Genomic DNA, 22,073 nt, shown 5'->3' with positions numbered 1-22,073 from the left:
CCCTCCCCCAGTCCCTGGTGAGTCAAATGAAAAGAGAAAATTGACACAAATTTTAATATTTATATATTTTAAATCAAAACACAATTAAATAGACTATGTTTTAAGTAGATGAATACTTGGGCATGAGAGAAATAAGAGGTGGTACATAGTACCAAAAAACCTACACACAGCCTTTTCTCTTTTTTTTGTTGGTTTTTCATTTCCTTTTTTTCTTTTTCTGGACAAAACAGTGTGCCTCTACCCAATCAAATCTTGCAACAGAACAACACTTGCTAGTCAATCAAGATAACCCTGAACATTGGAGGTGATTCATGTTCTGTGCAAAGTGATTTCTTTTGCACGAGTTTGAGGAGAGAAAGCCAAAAAAAAAGCCATCATAAAATAAGAAATCCAAGAGAGAAGTGTTGCTCACTAAAACTGCAGTGATCAAAGGATGGTGAGACACTGAGGACTATCTGACCCCCTGCAAAATCAATTCAGGGGAGGCAAAATGAAACCGGAGGTGCTGGGGAACACGGTTGGTTTTTCACTTAACCAAAGGTGTTGCACCTTGCAAGTGTTGACAAGGTCAGGGAGGAGGGCCAGAGGTCATTAAAAACTGTTTTTCCTTTGTAAGCCAAACATCTGGAATTAGATGCTATGTTGCTCAGAGGACAATAAGCTACTGGAGAATGGCAGCAATTACTTCTGTCCTCGCTTGGGGGATGGGGAGGAGAGAAAAAGGGAGCAGGCTGCAAGGTATAATCTCCTCAAAACATGGGCTGTGTTTGGAGCCGTGGCTCAGGAGCAGAAGGCTGCATGAGTGCAAGATCAGCTTTCATGTCTGCTCCGTGGTGGAAGCAGGGGATTTGTGTGTGCAGATGTGAGAGCTCAAGGAGGAAGAGTTACACTGTCCAGGCTTCACTCCAGATCATTCAATGCTGCCTTCAAAGTTAATGGAGTTATGAAGTAAAATACATTTATCTTACAGTTGAATACATTTCTATTTCAAGTAAGGAAACCCAAAACTTGGAACTTTGTAGGCCATTCACTGCCAATGAATTCAACCATTCCAGGTTCACTTCTCCAATGGCCAACGTTGGGGACGTGCCCCAAGGCATTTCCAATTATGTGTTTAAAAATCACAAGTAGTAGAACTAGAAACTACAGCAAAACCTTTCCCCTCTCTCGTGGCTTGTGTCCCCTTCCAGGTATTTCGCTTAAAGGTCTTTTTGAGATAGGGTCAAGTATTTGTGAAGTCCTTCACAGTTCCTCAGTGACATTCCTAAGCTGTGTCCTCCTCTCTTTCAAAGCCATCATCACTGTGAATGCCACATGCAACAGGAAGTGTTTCTTGAGGCTCTGCAGTGGAGGTACAGGATTGCTTTTAATGCTTCCTTCCAAACCAGGGAGATTTCGGCAGCTGGAGTAACAGTGCTTTGTTTTTATTGGCTGTGTTCAAGAACCCACCAAAAGGGAAAGTTCACTCATTCTCCAAGCTGAAAACTACACTTCTTCTTCTGGTGTTTCTAAAATCATAGCTGTAAAAGGAAAAGCAGGGTTAGACTTCACTCTGAAGCATACAAAGCACTGACTCAACAGAAAGACATTCTGTGTTTGAAACAGTTGAAGCCAGGTATGCTTACGAGCTTGGGGCAGGGAAAAACTCTCATCCCACCACACACTCAACCTTCTGATTACTGTAATCACACTTGCTGCATTGAATCCAGAGCATCTGCAGGCACTTGGTATTTCTAAACACTGTGCTGAGTGACCTTTTCATCTAACCAGACTGGAGTGATATCATTTACAGGCAAGCTATGAAATAAAGCCACTATACAAATCATTTAAATGTAAGTGCTCTATTAAAATGAAACCAGTCAGATAGTGAAGCTATGGATCCATCTGTTTGGGTCTCACTCCTGGGCTTGGGCACATGTCTACCATCGGTAATTGAAAATAGTCCAACTGCAGTTTTCAGGAAGTCAGATGCTCAAAAGCAGAAGCACCAGACACTACCTTGGTTAGCTGCTGCCCTCATTATCTCTCAAAATCTAACCACTGCATCAGAACTGGGTTTTTTTTCGTATCCAAAGAACACGTGGACTTGTGTGGTGTTCGGTGACTCTGCTCTTGTACAACTCTGAACCTGAGGACTGTGTCTTTGGGAAAGTGCAGGCAGAGCACTGCAGAAAGGAGCACACCCAACACTGCTGAGCTTTGCTGACAGCCTCAGCAGAGAAACCCAGCCTTCACTGACAGGACGCTGCAGATGTGAACTCAAATGAGGAATTACAGCATTGATCCTGCCACATAAATCAGCCTTTTTGCTAATAAAATAGTTTGTAGAGACTTGAAATGAACAAAGGCAATCTTCCTGCTGGCACAGGAGAGCCACTTCAGGTGTCTTAGGAACTTCCTACATCATCAGACGTAGGCGGAAACACTTCCAACTTTTGTTTCTTCCTACCACGCTGTGCCAGTTTGAAGATTTACCAGCGTGGGTTTCAGCTGCACCAGGAAGGCAAGTGAGAGCTCTGCTCCTCCCACAGTCTGGCTGAAGTCAGCTGAAGACAGGCAGCCTTTCCACCCCCTTACCTTCGTAACCTTCTCCGAAGGCTGTTCGCATTGCGCCTGCTGCATGACGTCATTGACGATCATCTTCGCTATCCTCCAAGCCATCTCTTCTTGAGCCTGCCGTGGAAAAACATCCCAGAACACAGATAGCTTCAGGTTCTTAAAATACAGTCCTCTCAGCACCATTCACACGCTCAACCTTGGGAGACACAGCTAACCTTCACAACTCAGTGACCTGCAGTAAATGGATCCACCCCGATGGAAACACAGACGGGTTCCGAGTACAGCACTAACTGCAGTTATGGCTTGGTGCAACTTCCAACAGACTTTAGTGAAGTCTTTGGACTTATCTGTTGGGGACTTGTCCAATCCCCTCTGCTGGGGGAGGGCAGGGAAAATGCAGCCTGTAATCCCTGTACAGGGGTCACTTCACAGTAAATCAAAAGAAAACTCCACTCTCTATTGTGGATACATCTCGTAACACCATAATAAGCAAACCCTTGACTGCAAGCACACAGTTAACCATCACATGAGTTAAACCAGCAAGCACTGACAAAAATCAGACCAGTTTCACACATGCATGCAAACCAATTATATTTAGCACACAGTCTGACAGCTCTTGCTGCTGCATCAGAGAGAGAACTCAGAGAAACAGGCAGCATTAGGAACTTCCAACACTTTAATTCTCTAATCTATGCTGTAAAGCAAGTCACAAGGACAACATAGAAGAGGACACACCTCATCTGTGTTTCCTTGAACCCATTTCTTCATTGCTTGTGAAAACATGGACCCTAGTGGAGATAAAAAACAGCAAACAAGACATATTAGCAAACTCTGTAGCATACCTCCTGAAAAGCTAAGTCCTCCCACCCTTCTGAAGGGTTTGCACTGCTGGCATTAGAGAACATGGAAGTGGGGCAGGAAAGGGATCACATGGATCCATGGTTCAGTAGACAGTGAGCCTGAACCCTTCCTCTTTACCAGAGCTGAAAAGCAGCACTAACAGCAGATCCCAAACTGGGTGGGAAGAGTGTGGAGAGCTGAAGTTCTTTTTCACCTCGAGACCAAATCTTTGAGGGTTTGCTCATCAGCTCAGCTGCTAGCAGCTTCCATCCCTGCCAGGCTCCATCGACAGCTCTGACTCCCACAGGCTGCTCATCCTCTCAGGAGTCCAGCTGGACCAGAAAAGCAGGATTTGGATAGGAAACTGAGCCAGAGATGGGTTTTGCCTCAGTACAGGACAACCCCTAAGCATCTCTATTTGGCTTGAGACAGATGTGGAAAGAATCAAGAATCCTACTTATCTCAGCTGCAGCTCTGAAAATGTTCAGAGAAAGAGGAAAACAAACCTTTGGATTTTTTGACATCAGGCTCTGGTTCAGATTCTCTGATAAACTGTCCCAGGTCACTGACTCGTCCAAATGTCATCTTCCTGAAGAGAGGAGGACAAGAAGCACACACATTTCCAAGAGAACTTTGGCATTATGGAGAGCTACCAGTCAGGAAAACAAAAAAGCCCCCACAATAAGGACTCCAGCATTTTCTTGGTTACCACTGGGAAAACTCTCCCACTCTTCTCATATCTGAACTCAAAGTGTATCAGAAAAGTTATTCTAGAAACCAGCAGCAGGGAAATGCTTCAATGACTCAATCATGTGATAAGCAGCAGGCAGAGCTAGCAAGTGCTCTGCACTGGCATAAAAACATAGAATCACAGAATGGTCTGGGTTGGAAGGGACCTCCAAAGGTCATCCAGTCCAACCCCCTCTGCAGTCAGCAGGGGCATCCTCAACTAGATCAGGTTGCCCAGAGCCCTGCCAAGCCTCACCTTGAATATCTCCAGGGATGAGGTCTCAACCACCTCCCTGGGCAACCTGTTCCAGTGTTCCACTACCCTCATGGTAAAGAGCTTGTCACTGGGGAGAATGCAGGTTACAGTACCTGAAGAACAGGAGACTGATAGGCAAATGGAAAAGCAAGGTAGAGAAACAAAGAACTCCTGTGCAAGATCTACACAGAAGAGCTTTATCACAAAGAGCAACTCCAGAAACAGAAGAGCTGTACCATCTACTAAAGAAAGGAAGTAAAAGCTGTTCTCTACCATGGGGATAGAGAAAAATCAAAGTTGCACATTACAGTACCAAAGGTACCTGAGCTTAGTCTTTTCTGTTCCAACCCCAAACAGGCAACTACTCAGCTGTGTTTTGGAGTCAAGGAGGAATGATAACTAAAGATAAAAAACCCAATTGGAAACACTCATCTGGCTACAATTCTGGTCAGAGAAACACTCACTGTGTCCTTGGTGTTAAATCACACTGCTGAAATAAATTTGCTTTCAAATATTTAGACATTTACTAAGGCAGTAACACCTTGTAGCAATGCAAACTCTGGGTGTTGGGAGGACACAAAAGCCAGGACAGAGGTGAAACATGTAACTAGAAAGAATGAGATACACTGAATGAGCCTTACCCTGCATATGTTCGTTGATACAAAGATTCTGGATCCAGACTTGCAGCATCTACAATTATTGCTTCATCAAAATTTTTCAGGATTTTAACATTAGCCTTTTTGACATTGGACTACAAATAAAAATTCTAAGTATTAGTGCCTAATGCAGACAACTAAGAGCTGCTTAACAAAACTGCCATTTTAGTGCTTTTACACTTAGATAAACCTCCATAAAGTCTCTAAGCAAGCATAAAAGATTAGAGAGCATCTAGACAGAGGTCAACTCCTAACTCAGTATGACATTGCTTTTAGAGAGGATGAGGAGGTTATGTGAACAGAGCCACAGACACACTGTACAGGTCAGCACATGTAGGTGTAGAGGCTGCTGCCTAAGTGCTATCAGTGGGGCAGATCTGTGTGTGAGTACAACACACTGAGCTACCTCTGAAGCTGCGGCAGCTTCTCTCATCCCTCCAGCGCTCGGTAAGCAACTCCCAAACACATTATTCTTCCCCCATACACAGAGAGCAAACATTTATCTTTTGGCCTGGAGTATTTATATAAGATTAGGAAAAAAATAAAAAAGCCAAGGAAAGATTAGAGCACCAGCAGGGAGAGCACAAATGCACAGCAATCCATCAGTGTCTTAACAGCAAACAGAAACATTTACAGCAGCTGCCCTGCAAACTCCCTTCCTGCTGCTCTGCCTCAGTGCTGTTCTTTATGCAAAATTATGCAGAGAACCACAGACTCTCCTGTTCAGCTAAGCAGGAAGGCACACCACCAAATGCAGCACTTCGTTGCCTACCATGTCCAAGAAAGCCAATTACCAGCAGTGTCTCCTGCTCAGACTACCAAGCAGCAGAATATTTCATCAGCACAGGTTTTATTCCCCAATTTGCCAGCTGGGGGGAAACAGTCACTGCTCACAAATTAGGAGGTTTAAAATGTGACAAGCATGTAGTACAGCTTCCAGGTTGCTGGAAACACAGCACATCAATAATGCTGGACAAGATACTGGATATAAAACCCATGGCAGCTCTGCAGCATTCAGTAAAAGCAATTCAGCAGAAGCAGGTCTCCATTGGCTTTTCTGCTCTCAGCTGGCCTTGCAGTTTGCAAGCTGGCCTGGTTACAGATAAGCTAGAATCTGCTTATCCTCTCTTCTTTCTCATCTGAATTAAGCAAAGCTAAAAACACAAAAGGTAGAAACATCTCTGATGTTACTGGGATGGTTTTAGAGTGCAATGACATTCAGTGCCTGGCTCTGAGGCTCGGCCCACACAGGAAGACAGCCCTCAGAAGGTGGCAGCATGAAAGGTCATTTTGGCCATTTTCCAGACAGGACTAGCTAAGTCTGCTGAGACATACTAGAGAACACCACCTGCTCAGACATTAAGTGCCACTGCTCTGTGTGTGAGTGGAGAGATGCCTTTAACCCTAAAACTGAGCAGGCTCTTCAGGACAGAAGATGTGGCACTGTAATAAAACTGAGCAAACAAACCCTGAGTATTTAGATTTAACTTCTATGGGATGTTCCCAAGTGTCAGTTTCCCCATGAGCTATAACTGTTGTATTGGTAACAAAAAATCTCTAATAAAAAGCATTCTTAAATGTTATGGCACCACGAAGCAGCCTCCAGTGAGTATTAACAGCTTACCAAGAGTGTTACTGTGGTGCAAAGAACTTAAAGGCTTTGGGTCCAGCTCAACAGATACCTTTCCATGTTCATGCCTAGCAGCAGGTAGACTAAATGTGTCCCTGTGTCTCAACCCACTACAGTCCCAACATGGCACAGCCTTTCATGTTCAAGTGGAATGGGAAGCTTCAAACTAGGAGATGTTTCCTTACAGGCTATGGACTTTGATACTGACACAGAAGAGTCTTTGCAGCATCTCCTGTAACAGAACCAAAGCACAAAACTCCTACCTGGGAGGCAGAGCCATCTGGTGCCCCTATTGAATCGCTATCAGGAGAGCTTCCGTGGCCATGGATACTCAGTGCAATATTCCCTCCTGGAAATTCATCTCCTCGTACTGAATGGATGAGGTCATTCAAATACTTGTAGTAAAGGTTGCTGGACAAGAAACCAGGTAGGAAAACCTGAGAGAAAGAAGGAAGAGTCCTCAGTTAAGGCTGGTCAGCATAAATAGCTTGCAGAACACAAGTGACACACAGACATCTCAGTCCTTGTGTAGGTGGTACACAAGTGTCCACACCTGGGACTATTATGGATTAGTAATTGCATTGCTTTAGATTTGAATCCTACTGCAAAAGGAACAAAAATGTTTGGTTACTAACCAAAGCCTCCAGTAACAAATATAAGTTCAAATATTTTTCCACCCCTCTAGAAAGGTCTGACAACCCAACAGGCTTACAGTTACTTTGCTGTGCTGCTAAACACTCGGCAGCAGCTCAGACTCCAGTCAGGTTATCCAGGTATCCCAGAGCTACACTAACAGCCACACCACCAGTCTAGACTTGAAAAACAACTGCTGCCAGGAAGAAGGAAAACTCTCTGAAGATGTATAATAAGCTGTTGATAGCAATTCACATGGGAGGAAATCCTGTTTCTTCCATTAAAATGCAACAACCCCTCAAGACACATTTCACAGAGAATCCACAGCAGCCAGTGGGTGGTAGCTTTTCAAATCAGGCTGGGAAAACAGTCTGGCAGATTTTACTAAGGCTGTTCAACTATCCAGGTAAAGAGGCAGTCAGTACAAGCACAGGACAACTCAGAGGTGCTGAGGGGAACGCCTGACGTGCTGTGGAGCCTCCACATCAGCTTCCCTAATTGTCAGAGCCTTCCTGCAGAGCAGCTCACCGTCTCCATGGTGGTCCACGCCTGCCGTAAGGGAGTGGTGAAGCAGTTTGGGAGGGGCCCACCTTCCCTGCAGATGTTGGATTCAATCTCTAACCTCACCGCGTCGTCAAACCCCAGCGGATGCGTGGCTTGAAGGGAGAAGTACCTGCGGCACGGGAGAGCGCAAGAGGACAACACAAAAGGATTTGCAAAGCTTTGCAGGTGCTTAGCACCAACCCTTTCCACCGAAGGCCATCAACGATGCTGCAGCCACTAGATGGTGCTGGCCTCCAAAAAGCACATCCAACTGAGCCTCACCAACTGCAGGGAGAGAAAAGCTCCAGCTCACAGAAAGAAGTCTTGATAATGCCTTGCCCCAGAGACCCAGATAAAGAAACAGAGCATCAAGTAGCTACTGATGAGCAGAATCTCACAGACCAGCTTTGTGGCAGGAGCAGAGGAGGATACACCCAGATCTCTGAGACAGCATTTGCTCTGCAAAAGGCACCACTGGAAACTGAGTGTGTGGATGGAGCTGGGGGTGACAGAGTAAATTAGAATCAGAGTTGTTTCAGCTGGAAAAGGCCTAAGATCATCATTGTCTGACTCTACCGAGGCTGGTGTTAAACCATGTCCCTCAGCACCACAACTCTGCCTCTCTGAAACACCTTCACGGATGAGTATTCAACCACCTCCCTGGGAAGCCTGGTTCCAGTGTTTGAGTGTTCCCTTTCAGTGAAGAAGTTTCTTCTAATAGCCAACCTAAACCTCTGCTGGTGGTGAGACCATTTCCTCTTGCCCTATCACTTGTTATTAGGGAGCAGGGACCAACAGTAATTCCTCTCCAAATATTATTTCCTGCTAGGGTAACAAGAAGCTTGGGACACTGAGCCTCACACTTCAGACTTCCTCTGGAAGCATTTTTGATATCTGTATTCCAGTTGCATTATTGCTAAGGTGAAGCACAAAGTAAAGGAAGATGTTACAATCCTGAGGAAGCTGGCATTGAAGGGGATCTGGTCACTCCTTAAGGGAAAGGAAACCACTTTGGAACACTAAGAATAAGCATTATTTGTGTGCTGTGTGGTAACAGCTCCTCCAATCTACTTTAAATGGAAACCAGTTTAAACTTCAGGTGCTTCTCCAGGGATGCATCTAATAGGTTTAAATCCTTTACATTTCCAAATGGCAACAAAACAGCTTTGATGTTTCATGACCAGACTTTAACTCAAGCAATCAAGCCCTGAAAATTCTGAATTGTCGTTAAGGATGGAACCCTACAAGGGTTTTCTCCTCATGGATAGAAAAGTTCTTAAAGCTGTTATGTGCATCCACTTAATAAATCTTAATCAAACACTTTCAGCATGACAGTGCAAGACTGAACAGTTATGGTTTGAAAAGTTCCTTCTGCGCAGTGCAGTGCAAAAACTACAAGCACAAAATCAGAGAGCTTCAAAGCAAACAACTGTGGAAGTCCCTCACTTGTCATATAAAATCATGGCATCATTCTGTGCTTCTTGCCCATCATACTGGCCTTTCTTGGCAGCAAGCTGTGACTGGAAGTTATCTGCTGCCAACCAGAACTGCAGTACATTAACTGCATCTTCCTTCTCCATGTACTGGAAGGCAAACAGAAGAGAAAAAAAGAAATTAAGGAAACTTTAGCAAGAAACTTTTAATAAGCATAGACAAAGCTGCTGCTTCCCATGTAAAGAAGAAACATACTTCATGTGTCAGTGATGCAAAAACTGTCACCAGGGCACATAAATATTCTGGGTTTTCAGATACAGTGTTGCAGACATAAAGAACAAAGAGCTTGTGACATTTCTTCCCTGTACTGAATTTCACATCTAGCTTCCAAGCAGCTCTTTATTTATATCATACTGAAAAAAGGAGGAAACACTGCTTCCATCCTCTGCTTATCTTACACTGAGCTCAGCATATTGCCTCAGTTTGAAGTTTCAAACTACACTGGCTTGTCAGATTATCAAGACAAGTATTTTACCACTAAGAGACTATTCCCTAAAGGCAGAGGACAAAGTAAAATAAGTCACACATTTAATCTACCACATCCCAGCCTGCTATTGCCTCTACCTGAAGCTAGTGAGATGTTAGCTGTACGAATGCTTAAGACCTTCAAAGTCAAGATTAAGATGACTCTGCCAAAGCCTCTACAAAGCAAAGAGGCCCTGAGAAGCACTCACTGACTGAGATGCGTGAATGCTCCTTCTACAGTAAGGGTTTGAACATCTAAAAGAGATCCACACAAGCAGAAAACTGTTGAATGCATTTTCTGCCAGAGAAAGATAGATCTCACCCATCCTCATGACATGTGAGGGGTCTACTGGAGCCATCAGGGCATAAAGAGCTTTTCCCATTTGATAAAAAGGTGTAAAACCAAAACAGAACCACAGACCCAAACCCCACCACTCACCTCAGAGAAGTAGAACAGGGCTGACTCACAGAAAAGTATGTCAGCCAGATAAACAGTCCCACTGGTCAGCACCTCGATCTGGTATTTACAGAAATGGTGACTCCGCAAGAACTCACTAAAGTGCCTGCACAGAGGAACAAGCAGTTACTGAGGGTCAACAGCATGCAAGGACCTTGTGAACCAACTAGTTCTCGCCCCACAAGTCTGATGGTTTTAGTTGGGTAAAAGCCAAACAAGCAAGGCATGGGGCAGGACTACAAATGGCACAGGGAAAACAGAATGTGGTAACAGCAGGCATGCACAACTTCAGCAAGAATGGGCTTGGAGGAAGAGATCTGAGCAGTTTCCAACACAGGAGACTGCACAACGAAGCAATTTTATGGTTAAGCCTCCAGAAACATTTCACACCTTCTGCAGAAGGACAACAGACACAGGAAGCCAAACCATTCCATCAACTTACTCTTGTTCCATTGCATTAAACACTATTGACTGTGCTGTAACAAAACAGTTTGGATCCACTTGTCCATCTTCCCCACAAATCTTTGCTGCAGAGAGAGAGACCAGGTTAATTTTAACACACATTTGGCTGCTTGAGCTGAAAGACAGGAGTATGGCTGGTTAATGAAAAATTGCAGTTCAAATCCAGCAGAATCAGCTGGTTCTGACTGCATACAAAGAGCTCTTAAATCACTGCAGACAGCTGAAGAGCAATACTACAGCTAAAATATCTGATGGACTCAGCTGTGGAGTCTCTCCATAACCACCAGGAATTCTTTCACTACTTTTAAGCAAAATTTCTGAAACTTCTTAGAATGAATCATAGAATCACAAAATGGTTTGGTTGGAAGGGACCTTTAGAGGACCCAACCCTTTCTCATGTGTGCCCCTTTCCAAAGGGAACAGTGACTTTGTTTTACAGATGGAGGCAGTGAGACACAAGGCAACTTAGCTGCTCCTCAGGGCAGGTAATGAAGAGCACCAAAAATCACAGAATGGTTTGGGTTGGAAGAGATCTTTCAAGGTCATTTAGTCCAAACCCCCTTCAAGTCAGCAGGGACATCTGCAACTAGATCAGGGTGCTCAGAGCCCCAAACAACCTGACCTGGGATGTTTCAACCACCTCTCTGGGCAACTTGAGCCAGTGTCTCACCACCCTCAGTGCAACAAAGGTCTTCCTTCTCTCAAGTCTAAATCTCCTTCTTTCAGCTTAAAACCATCACCCCTTGTCTAAACAGTGTGTTCCCAACTTGCTTATAGGCTCCTTTCAGTACTGAAAGGCTGCATAAGGTCTTCCCAGAGCCTTCTGGGGACAGTGCACAGCACTACTAAAATGCCAGTGATACTTGTAATGGGCTCTACTACCAACTGCCCTGAAAATCCATAACAATAAGAGTGTGGTGTTAGAGATCATTTTTCACAGGGAAGGAGGAAGCTCTGAAACGAGCAGGCAGCAGACATTCTTACCAACTATGTCATTTCTCATTGCTTCTGTAATGGGAATTGGTTTAGCAGCATCTGGAGAAATATATTTGGTAAAAGTACTAACTGCATCCCGTTCTATACCTACAAGGAAGAAAGAGAATCAGACTTTGAATTCCTTGGCACAGGTCAAAGTAAGGAGTGAATAATAAATGCCTACTGGTCAGAAAAGCAAGTGCCTAATGATCAGTGACAAGTTTCCCTCCCCTGAACTTTAGTCCACTGCTTTGCTACTGATGAGCTACAGTGTTACCTCTGGGTCACAGGAAGCCCAGCGTGGAGAAGGGAGGTGAAACAAATCAACCTAGATCCGAATTCCCTACCACCAGACAAGAGAGCACCTTCTTCCTCAGCTGCACACCTGAGTCCCAGAAGTGATGCTGCTGCTCTGGCAGGAACTGCAGTGAAATTTCCAATTATTTCCAGCTCTCATCACAGAGAATGTAAAACACATCACAAAGCAATCAAAAGAACAAACACAAATCTTACAACGGGATGCCTCAGAACAAGATGTATGCTGCACACACCATCTACTGAGAGCTGAGACCACTCCAGACTGCTCAGCTTTGTCAAAAAGGACCTAAAAAGAATCTGTAAGTACTGGAAGTCAGAAAGCAGTGCTGCTCTTCATGACTGAAGAACCACTGTGTTTGCTTAAGCTGCTTTGGGGCTGGGGTTATGCATTGCGGAGCTACACAATAAATAACTACGAGCTAGGCAAACGGAAAGAGAAAGGGATGCAAGAGAAGGAAACAGTTGGGCAAAAAGAGGAAGCAACATGAAGAAAGGAGTTGTTTCCTTCTTGTCTGCAACTTGCACAGATGAGGGGAGACTGAGCAGATGAGAGCAGAGAAACAGGTTGCTGTTCATGTAGCTATCAAAGGCAAAGATTTGAATGGTGTCTTTACTTCTAGGAGCCTCTAAGGAGGTAGAATCCAAATGAGAACAAACCAGTTACAAGGGCAGGTGATCTATCCAATAACTCCAAGAACAAAGACAGTGTGGCCCACATGATCTCTGCAGGTCTCTTGTAACCATTGCCTATGTCATTGTATGGGATAAAGGGTGGGAAGTTAACTGTCAGCTCTCAGTCTCAACACCCAAATTTTCTGCAATTCTTGTAAGCTGGGATGGGTGAGGGACGAGCAGGACACTGCAGTGTTCACCTTCATCTCTTCAAGGTTACAGGTGTAAGGACACAAGTAACCTAAGCTCTGTGATGATTCTGAAGTCTCTTCAGCAGCACACTTAGTTTTGAACAACCAGACAAACAACCCAGACTGGAACTGGCCTCTCTGTTACACAGTAAGCTTAACACTCCCAACACACAACATGGATTTTCTTCCTCACAGCATCACTTCACACTCAAAAGAAGAGGCAGCTCACTGTACACAGCAAGCAGCAGCTGCTAGGTTCCTTGCCTCCCCACCTCTTTAAAGAGAGCGAACATTTTGGGCACTTACTTTTCATGAGTTTTCCTGACAAGTCTTTTAGTGCAGTGGAGGGGCTGTTCTTATTTGATACTGTAAGCCTGGAAGATTCTTGCTCATCAGCTGGAACAGAATGAGTCCCTGTCTCAGACTTTGTTAGACAAAGCACACTGGAACTGTGGCTCTCCTGACCGGAGAGCAGGTGATTCTGGCTGGTGCTAGTTCTGTCCTTCTTGTCAGCAGCCACAGGCCTGGTCCTCAGCAGATGGACTGTGCCAGAATCCTCCAGTCTCTCCTCCAGCAGTCCAGGTGGAGAAGATGATGCAATTTCCTGCTGTTTTGAGGGCGACACTGGCTCTGCCAAGGAGCTCTGCTTGACTGTGTTCAGGCTGTGTGCTCTTATACGGGACCACGTTGTGGAGTGGAAGCTTTCAGCCTCCAGCCAGAACTTCACCAAGTGTTCCATTCTGCGCAGTTCCATGAACTGGATAAAGTAAGGGAGGGCCACATTGTCCTGCAGGACTTGTTCCAGGGTCTTTGAAAGGCTTGATTTGGTCTCCTCAGCCTGGTAATTCAGACACGATCTGCCTAAAGAAAAAACATCAAGGGAATGACACCACACTGCACTTCAGACAGGGGTACTCCAGACAAAAACATCCTGCAGTGCAGCTGCTGAGGAGACTACTCCAACATAATGGTGGTACGAGAAGCAAAGGGACCTCTTCTCCCAGACACGTGTGCTGTCCCCATTCAAAACCCTCCAAGGGGGAGACAGATCCTGTTGTAACAGCCCTTAGATTGTCTGATTACCTAATCTAGTGCCTGAAGGCCAAAGGAGGGTGAGCACAGCAGAATAAAGAGAAATGATGTGATTGTAGAGCTGATGAAGCCTTACCTAGGTCTCCAAAATGAGCAGCTTCCATGTGGCTTGGCTGCTTCTTAAGGGCAGCGGTCCGACTGCTAGAAAAGGAGTCCATGTTGGCAGAGATGGCATTAATGGCCACATGGCTTGGTCCTGCAGCCTCCAGCAAGGCATGATTTCTAGTGCTTCTCTGGGGGGAATGTACTGGTACTGGAGCTGGAATCAAGACAGCAATGATTAAAAACCAAGGATCTCAAGATCTCTTTAAGCAGTAGCCAAAGCTAAGCACCCCAAGACTTGCCAAAGAGCTTGCAAGAATCAGCTGTGTTAAAAACTTCCACTGGCTGTCATCTTTGGCCAAAGGTCAGATGAAAGCCCCAGAAATAAAGCAGCAAGAACAAATTCACTTCCAACAGACTGGTGGTAGCCACCCATCTCTCTTTTCCTCAGCTAATGAAAAGACTCCAAGTCCAAGTTTACACATGAGCCTTCCTGCTTCCTTGATAACTGCTATCATAATGGCTTCGTACTTTGGCAACAAATTAGTTTGGTTGTAACAGTCTTGCCAAGCCACTTCCATAACTTTGAGAGCTAAAATGTTACCAAACCCTCAGCCACAAAGCTATCTGACAGCTTTAACAAGAAGAGTCTTCAAAAATATTTGGATTTAGGAAAAAGCAGCAATAAGGAAATGCCTCTGATGAAACCCAGGTTATAAGCCATGGCCTCCTCTAGCTGTTTGAAACCACAGCTGTCTCTCTTTGAGAACAAAGAACAACTTCCTCAGACAGAACTCTGCCAGTGAAAATGCATCAACTAATTGTTAATTGATGAGAAAAGCTGACAACTTCCCCCTCAACCCAACAGGCTCATGGCAGTCTCAACAGCTCTCAGGAAATAGCACTGATTGGGATGTCATGCAAGGACACCTTACACCTCTGACTCAAAAATAAAGCAAGTCAGATGACACAATCTCACCACACTGCTTCCTAATGATGTATCTCATCAAGCAACTTGGTTTCAATGACTTTCAGGCTGCATAACTTTATTTTTCCTCAGTTCTGTGACACATGATGGCAGGAGCTGATCATTTCACACTGGCACATCACAGGTACGGACAGCAGTAATGGTACAGAGGAGCTCAAGTGTTTAAGCTGAGGCAAAGTGCTGCTGAGGTGCAGTGTTGGGTACCACAACGCCCTTTGGCACCTCTTACAAAGCTCTGTGTTTAGGAGCAGCAATAATGGAGAACACACATTTCAAGGCAGGATGGCAGTTGCTTGGCTGATGGCAGTAGCTGGGGAACATTTGGTGGAGGCTGCTTGTGCAGCACCAGAGCCGTGCTCCTCACGATGGCCTTTGTGAACTAAATTCCATTTTCTACTATCAATACTTGTTCTGCTTAATCTAAGGATCAAACACTTGCTCCAAACCCTCCAGAGAGCCCTACATGGCTAACCTAACATCACAGGGAGCAGCTGCTTGCCCAACTGGAAGGATGCTCTCTGTTTACAGCAGCTCCCAAATTGAAATATACTTTCAAATGTGTTTTTCTTTACAGGGTCTCCACACTGTAGCCTTTTCCTTGTCAGCTCTCTAAGCCAGTCATCAGAAAGTGCAGCTGCACTGAAATCAGGAGGGGTGCTATGAAATGGATGCAAGTGACTGTTTCCTGTACTTGATTTGAAAGCCCACCAAGCAGAAAAAAAGCCTTTTACTTTCCCTTGATATTCAGATAAGGCATTAACAAGTACAGAAACAGATTTTGTCTGAGGATGGAAAAGCAACAGATCAGGCTCACACAAATTACCACATCTCCTTTTAGGACTGCAATAAAACCTGACAAGACAAATAATCTTGTTTTCCCCATGCTTTAGAAACTTCCCATCAATATTTTTCTCTTCTAACAGATTTAGCAGCCAGACTTCTGTATCGTGTGGAGCAGCATTAGGAGACTATTCCTTCTGACCAAGATTGAGATCTTCAGCCTCACCACCACCATCAGTCAAAGCTAAAGCAGACAAAGCAGCCTCTTTTAAAAATGAGACACAGTTCAGCTGCATTTCCCAAACTGTGAAGTACACAACATGGAGACAGGAAACTTCAGAAGCCAATTTGTTACAGATAAGGAATAACCACTGTGAGGTGACTGAACTGCACCATGACTTTGAATTAAAGATCATGTCTGACATAATTGAATCACCTCCTGCACTCACAGATTCAGCAAGATGGCCAGGAAAGACGAGTTACTAAAAATACTCAGAAACAGAATGAAGGTTTGGGCTTGCTGGGTTCCTAATGTACAGGTCACAGCTGCACTCAGCTGTAAGGAAACCATCCCACTGGCTCAAACCAAGATGGCAGATGATGGCAGAAATCTGCATTTACAGGCAAATTAAGTATTGATCTTACTTTTAATTGCTTTCACATCTGTGGTCTTTTCTTGTTCTCTGCCTTTCACTGTAAAATAGAAAGGAAAAATGTTAATGTTATTTTGGGTGACTAAGGGAATTTGGCAGAGAATGGGCACAAAACTCCCAACTCCAGCAAGTATCAGAAGGCAGAGGTAAACTATTACTCTGATCAAGCTCTCTTATTTCAATCTGCACATCTAGGATCTGACAGAAGCTCTCAAAGCTTCTGTGCTGCAAAAGTGAATGAAGCTTAGTGAAACACTGTGTTAAGAAAGACAAATGCTGTCTGCATGACTAAAGCGAGGCTACAGCCAAGGTGACTTTAATAAGCCACATTAACTGGGAAGAATGGGAGAGATGTTTTAGGTGTAGGGCATTGGCAGATGCTCTCCATCAACTAGCAGTCACACAGCTAAAACCAACATCTCCTTGTATTGCAGGAAGAGCAGTGCACCACACGCAGCCCAAGGGATGTCCATGGAACCAGCTGCACCTAGCCAGAGGCAGCCCTGGACCCCTCAGTCACGATGGATACCACAGAAACGTTGTGGAAACACTCTGCAAACAGGTAATTCTCTCTCAAGCAGCATTGTTTAGCTATCATCATACCTGTGGCAAGCAGCTGGGAGGAGAAGAGTTTACAAAGTTGTGATGGAAAAGGGTTTTTTCCTTAAACACTGAAAGGAAGTGAGGGCATCCCTTTGAAACACACAAACAGCAAGATGAGCAGTACACACACAGGCTGCCGGGAGAAATAACTGAAGTGGGGTTACTGAAGAGCATGACCTACCAGTGGGACCTTCTCTGGCTGCTCCAGGCTGGCATTACTACTACAAATAGGTCATCTTTGAACACCGATGGTGGAGTCCTTCCAAACATAACCACAAACCATAACCCGGCACCACCAAACATTTACATCACAAAACACCAGCAGATTACACAAACCCCAGCCTCTCCTACTCTACCCTAAGCATTTTAAATATTTGAAAGGGGAACTTCAGTCTCTGGTTACATAATTGTCCTGCCCGGTGGCGGCTGCAGCACCGCCGTGCTGCCAGCCCTCGCTGCGAGGAGCATCGGCGGCGCAGGGCTGTGAACTGGCAACTCAGCATTTAAAGATTCGGTTTGCAGCTTGCACATTCCCCTCTCTGACAGAGGGGCCTGAGCCTCCGTTACAGAGAGCTGGATTCTTCTAAACCTGAACTCGTGCAGCCAGATACAGCCATGAGCAGTGAGAATAAGCAGCTTTTACATAACTGGGGGTGTGCTGATTATTCAGGAGGAAAAGACACCGAAAAATATCTGCACGTCTTAAGTAACTCAGAGGTAGACAGGGACAAAGCAACCTCTTCACTGCATTATGAATCTTCACCCCTTCAAAATCACTGCAACAGTTGATTCACCACACCAAGGCCTAACTATCAGCAATGATTCCTGAGTTTCCACACAAGAATCCACCATAAGCCTATTTTCAGTTTAAACACATCCTTTCCTTCTTGCCAGCTACTGAGTGCTATCAATAGAAACTTCTGGTGCATGTTTCCAACCTCTCTATACTTCTGTCCCTTTAGCTTCAAGCAGGACAACAACAAATAATGATAAAAGAAATGAAATAATTAACAGGGGGGAAAAAAAAGCCCAGATTTTAGAGCCAAGTTTCACTACAGGAAATTTACTTTCACTTCCCTCACAAAAAAGGGATGTCTGTGTGAAGGCAGAGAGAGAGCTGCAGAACATGATGACTGTGGGGCGAGAGGCTGTGGGAACCTCCAGCAGCAAACCCCCATTCACAAAGGGAGAAAGAACAAACTGCTGCAAGCTGGCCACGTGAGCCCAGAATTTTGATTCACAGCTTGGAAACACAGAAGAGCCAACAAACCTAAACGGTTTGCTGGGTTTGTGCACAAAACCCACTACAAAACCTCAAAGGTCAGCCAAGCAGTAGGGCTGTGCTTGTCCTTCCCAAGATATCCCCAGTGCGCAAACAGAGTCTGGCTGTGACAATTTCATAACCTGCCCTCAAGCACCCAGCTGCTGGTTCAACTCTTACACATTCACTTCTCCACCTATTATCCACCCTCTGCCTTCCAGACCTTTATTTTAAGGTCTTTATTTCTTTTTGGTTCTTCTCCATGTCAGTAGTTTCATGATCCTGGTCATGACTTAAGTGTTTTTCAGTTTTACCCAACAGCTCAAGCCAAGAACACTGATGGCTTTTAGACAGTTTTGGGCTGGGGCTGTGTCCAGTCTACAGTTTCATCATAAGCCTTAGTCTGTTGCTTTTGTCCCACCTGAAGTTTGAGATCTTTTCCCAAAGCCAGGGATTATACAAACCCAGAGTATTTTGTGTATCACCCAGATTAAAGCTTCCTTCTCTCCTTAACAGTACGCCCCTCGGGCATTTACTTCTGACTCTACTTCTCTGACCAAAGAGCCTTTAATCAAAGTAGCACAAACAGATTCTCAATCAGACAGCCCTTGACTTCTTCCCTGAGAAATCCGTTGCCAAAGCTCACACTGTTCCTGTGATTACACATCCAGATGGAATATCAGCTCCACAATTCTCTTCACCAGCAAAGCAGCTGAAGCTATTTTTGAGCAGTTTATAAGCAGCATGAAAGTTTTATTCTGCAGCTGAAGGTTAGCATATAAACATCCCATAAAGGGCTATGGCACTTGCAAGACCTTCAGTGGGCTTCACAAATCTTCAGAACTACTGACAGGAGCAGAAGTTTAAGCTAATTTCTTCCAGGATGACTGCACTGATCCCCAAAAGGAATGGCACTGTTGATGCTGATACTTTGGCAGAGCAAGCTTACAGCAGAGTTATGTCAGGCAAGAGCTGAACCACCACCTCAGAGAAATATATTCCCTCTAACTTAATGTCTTGCCTTCCAAGATGCACATCTTAGGCTTTAGTAACTGAGCAAAGCTTCAGGAGAGTGCATAGCTGTCCCTGCTGGGAGAGCAACAGTCGTATTGCTTGAGCTACAGCATCACAAAACCAGAAGTGCTGCCCCAGGAGGCCCTTCCTAAAAGGTGCCACTTTCAACACAAACCACTCAAACCACATACCATGCAGATTGGAAGTGCACTACACCACATTTCCTCCCAAGCTCTAGCACAAGTGCCTTAAAAACATTTCACTCTGAAAGAGCATTCAAACGACATCCATTTGCACTGGCAGAGGATTATAAATATTTCAGGAGTCCTCAATCTCAAATCCTGGCTTGTGCTCCATGACACCAACACACACTGATGGTTGGACTCGATGACCTTAGAGGTCTTTTCCAACTGAAACGGTTCTATATTGCAAAGCAAACTGTCAATGAGTCCTTCGGCTTCTATGAAGATCTCGGTGCAATGAGCTTTCTACCGACTGCTTTAGCACCCTTAGCCGATTATATTTTTCACAGAACCATCTATATCAGCACTGTCATAAAGTATTCTGCAAGCAGAAACTGCATGCGGTACGAAGCGTGTTACAGCAGCCCCGTTCCAGAACTGCTCCGCTGTATTTCTCCCGTACAGAAGAGCAGAAGCCCCGGGAGAGCGCTGCAGCTACAGCCGCTCCCGAGCCCTGCAGCCCAGGAAGGACGGAGGCTGCAGCCCGGCGTTCCCCACCGCGGGCAGCTGGGGCTGCGTCCCGACGGCAGCCGACCCCGCGAGGTCCCGCAGCAGTGATCCCTGCACAGCCCCGGCGCACAGCCCCGGCCCCGGCCCCCACCCCCGACCCCTGCAGGAGGAAAAGGGCCCCGAGCCCGGGAGGTGCAAGGACTGACCGTCATTTGCGGGGAGCCCGCTTCTCAGGGACCGAGCGTCCTCTCGGGGCCCGGCCGGCGTTCCCGGAGGGGCAGGGCCAGGGCCCAGCAGCCGTGCAGGGGACGAGGCCGGCAGTCGCCCCTCCGCCCCGGGCCTCCCGCCCGCCGCCCCCCTACCTTTCCGCCTGAAGAAGGACATGGTGCCGGGGTGGGGGCAAGGCGGCCGCTGGGGCGGGGGGGGGAAAGGGGAGGGAGGGGAGTAGGGCAGCAAGCCGGGCTCCCTATGAATGAGACTCCTTCCTCCGCCCGCTGCCTCCTCTCCCTCCGCCTCTTCCTCCCGCGGAGGCGCCAGCGGCCGCCATGTTGTCAACAACCGCCCCGCTGCCTCTTCCGGGCGGCCGGCAGTCCGCCAAGCATGACGGGACGCGGCCGCTGCCCCGGCCTGACTCAACATGGCCGCCCAGGCGTCGGCAGGCAGCCAATCCGCGAGTCGGAGTGGCCATCCTGGATGAGGGCAAGAGGCTCACGGGGGCCGCGGTGGGACGGGTACACGGAGGGAAGATCCGCCATCTTTAATCAGGGCCAGGGGCGACGGGCGGAGTGAGGCGCTGGCGGCCATCTTGGATAAGGGCAGGAGGCAGTTGGGGAGGTGTTTTGGGGCCGCTCCAGCAATTTGTGCGCGTCCCGTGGGCGAAGGGTGGCAGCCTGTCCTGAGGGCTGGCGACAGCGAGGGAGGGACAGGAGGCAGCGGTGTGGCAGGCTCAGCGAGAGCCGAGGTGCCATGGGAAGTGCCCCGGAGACCTCTGAGACGTGGGCCCAAGATGGGCCCTTTGGCCACTGGGCTGGGGCAGAGGAAATTCACAAGCCGCTGGACCCCACGTCCGTCTGAGCACCTGCGTGGGGATTTTGCAGTCCCAGCGGTGGCAGCCACAAGCTGCCAGACCCCATTCGAGTAAGGTCCTGGTCCCTAAAGGCCAGAGACCAGCCCCCTGGTGCATGAGGCGTGTGGTGGCACCGGTGTGTGCGTCCATGTGATGCCAGACGTGGCGTTCCTTCACGAACTACTCGGTCATTGCTGCTGTGTAACCAGAAAACCCTGCCAGGCAGCATAGCACCGCTCAGGATGTGGGGACACTGCAGGGGTGCTGGAAAGCAGAGTGTCTGATAAGTCAGTTCCGTCTGCATCCTGAATCCTGCCACAAAAATCCTCTTAATTATCCTCCTGAGGCAAATCTTCTCATTCCTCAGCTACAAAGGATGTTTGTAAACACTATAAACATTGATCTCTGAAGAGCAGTAGATCATACAGACACTTTAGAAAGGCTGTGATTATAATCTGGATTCTGAAGAAGGCAACTGAGGCATGGCACCAGGAAGCAGTTCTCTCCACATCACACAGCTAGAGCCATGCAGCAAACCATACAACCTTATGCCTTTGGAATTGCTGTGAATGCAGAGGGCCAGCTGCAAGCAATGAACTCCAGCAAGGGTAAGCATGGAAGAAACACAAACCATGGCCACTTTCTGTGGGCTTTGGCACTCCATGCCAGACAGGAATTAGCTTTCCAAACACATAACTCTTAGTCCCATTCCTCTTCAAGCTCTTTTATGCCATGGCATTGCTTGATCCACAGGACCTTGTCCCATGGGGCTCAGTGAGCAAAACACCACAAAAATCCTGCAGCAAACCCTGTGGGTGGTGCAGGGACTGCAGGAGGCAACTGCAGTTCTTCCTCTTCCATCCCTGTGTCGTGATGGATGGCTGCAGTGTCATCCCTCTGAGATGTAACTGTCTTGCTGTTGGTATTTGAGCCATGAGAAAATGATGTAATTAATAATCATTACGTAGATTTCTGCAAGTGTTGCAAAGCTCTTTACAAGCA

General features: G+C 46.4%; 1 protein-coding gene across 3 annotated transcripts; it reads right to left on the bottom strand.

The window, feature by feature from the left end:
* Positions 1-40: 40 nt before the first annotated feature.
* On the bottom strand, positions 41-20,577 carry AKAP10 (A-kinase anchoring protein 10). Of its 3 annotated transcripts, none has more exons than XM_068154731.1 (15): positions 20,212-20,577; positions 16,428-16,475; positions 14,049-14,231; positions 13,187-13,741; positions 11,709-11,807; positions 10,705-10,789; positions 10,245-10,368; positions 9,293-9,429; positions 7,832-7,976; positions 6,934-7,107; positions 5,026-5,135; positions 3,906-3,988; positions 3,295-3,347; positions 2,578-2,673; positions 41-1,520 (listed from the first exon to the last, which is right to left on the bottom strand). In XM_068154731.1, exons 1-15 carry the CDS (start codon positions 20,387-20,389, stop codon positions 1,515-1,517), a joined length of 2,076 nt encoding a protein of 691 aa, XP_068010832.1. In that variant the 5' UTR covers positions 20,390-20,577; the 3' UTR covers positions 41-1,514. The 3 variants fall into 3 exon arrangements, with proteins under 3 accessions (XP_068010832.1, XP_068010834.1, XP_068010833.1); XM_068154733.1 differs by having other exon boundaries at positions 20,368-20,577; XM_068154732.1 differs by lacking the exon at positions 16,428-16,475.
* Between the last annotated feature and the right edge of the window lie 1,496 nt (positions 20,578-22,073).

Source organism: Melanerpes formicivorus, unplaced genomic scaffold, assembly GCF_026170545.1.
Source record: "Melanerpes formicivorus ecotype bairdi unplaced genomic scaffold, bMelFor1.0.p_v2 SCAF_29, whole genome shotgun sequence".
NCBI lineage: Eukaryota > Metazoa > Chordata > Aves > Piciformes > Picidae > Melanerpes > Melanerpes formicivorus.
The sequence above is the reverse complement of the archived record's forward strand: the minus strand, read 5'-3'. Positions and strand labels throughout refer to the sequence as shown.

Excerpts from the sequence above, each read along its gene's own strand:
- AKAP10 (XM_068154731.1), bottom strand. The coding sequence starts at position 20,389 with ATGTCCTTCTTCAGGCGGAAAGGTAGGGGGGCGGCGGGCGGGAGGCCC. Across the intron at positions 16,476-20,211 it reads CGGGCTCCCCGCAAATGACG|TGAAAGGCAGAGAACAAGAA; the intron begins GTCAGTCCTTGC and ends TCTATTTTACAG. Across the intron at positions 10,369-10,704 it reads TTTAATGCAATGGAACAAGA|GCACTTTAGTGAGTTCTTGC; the intron begins GTAAGTTGATGG and ends TCCTCTGTGCAG.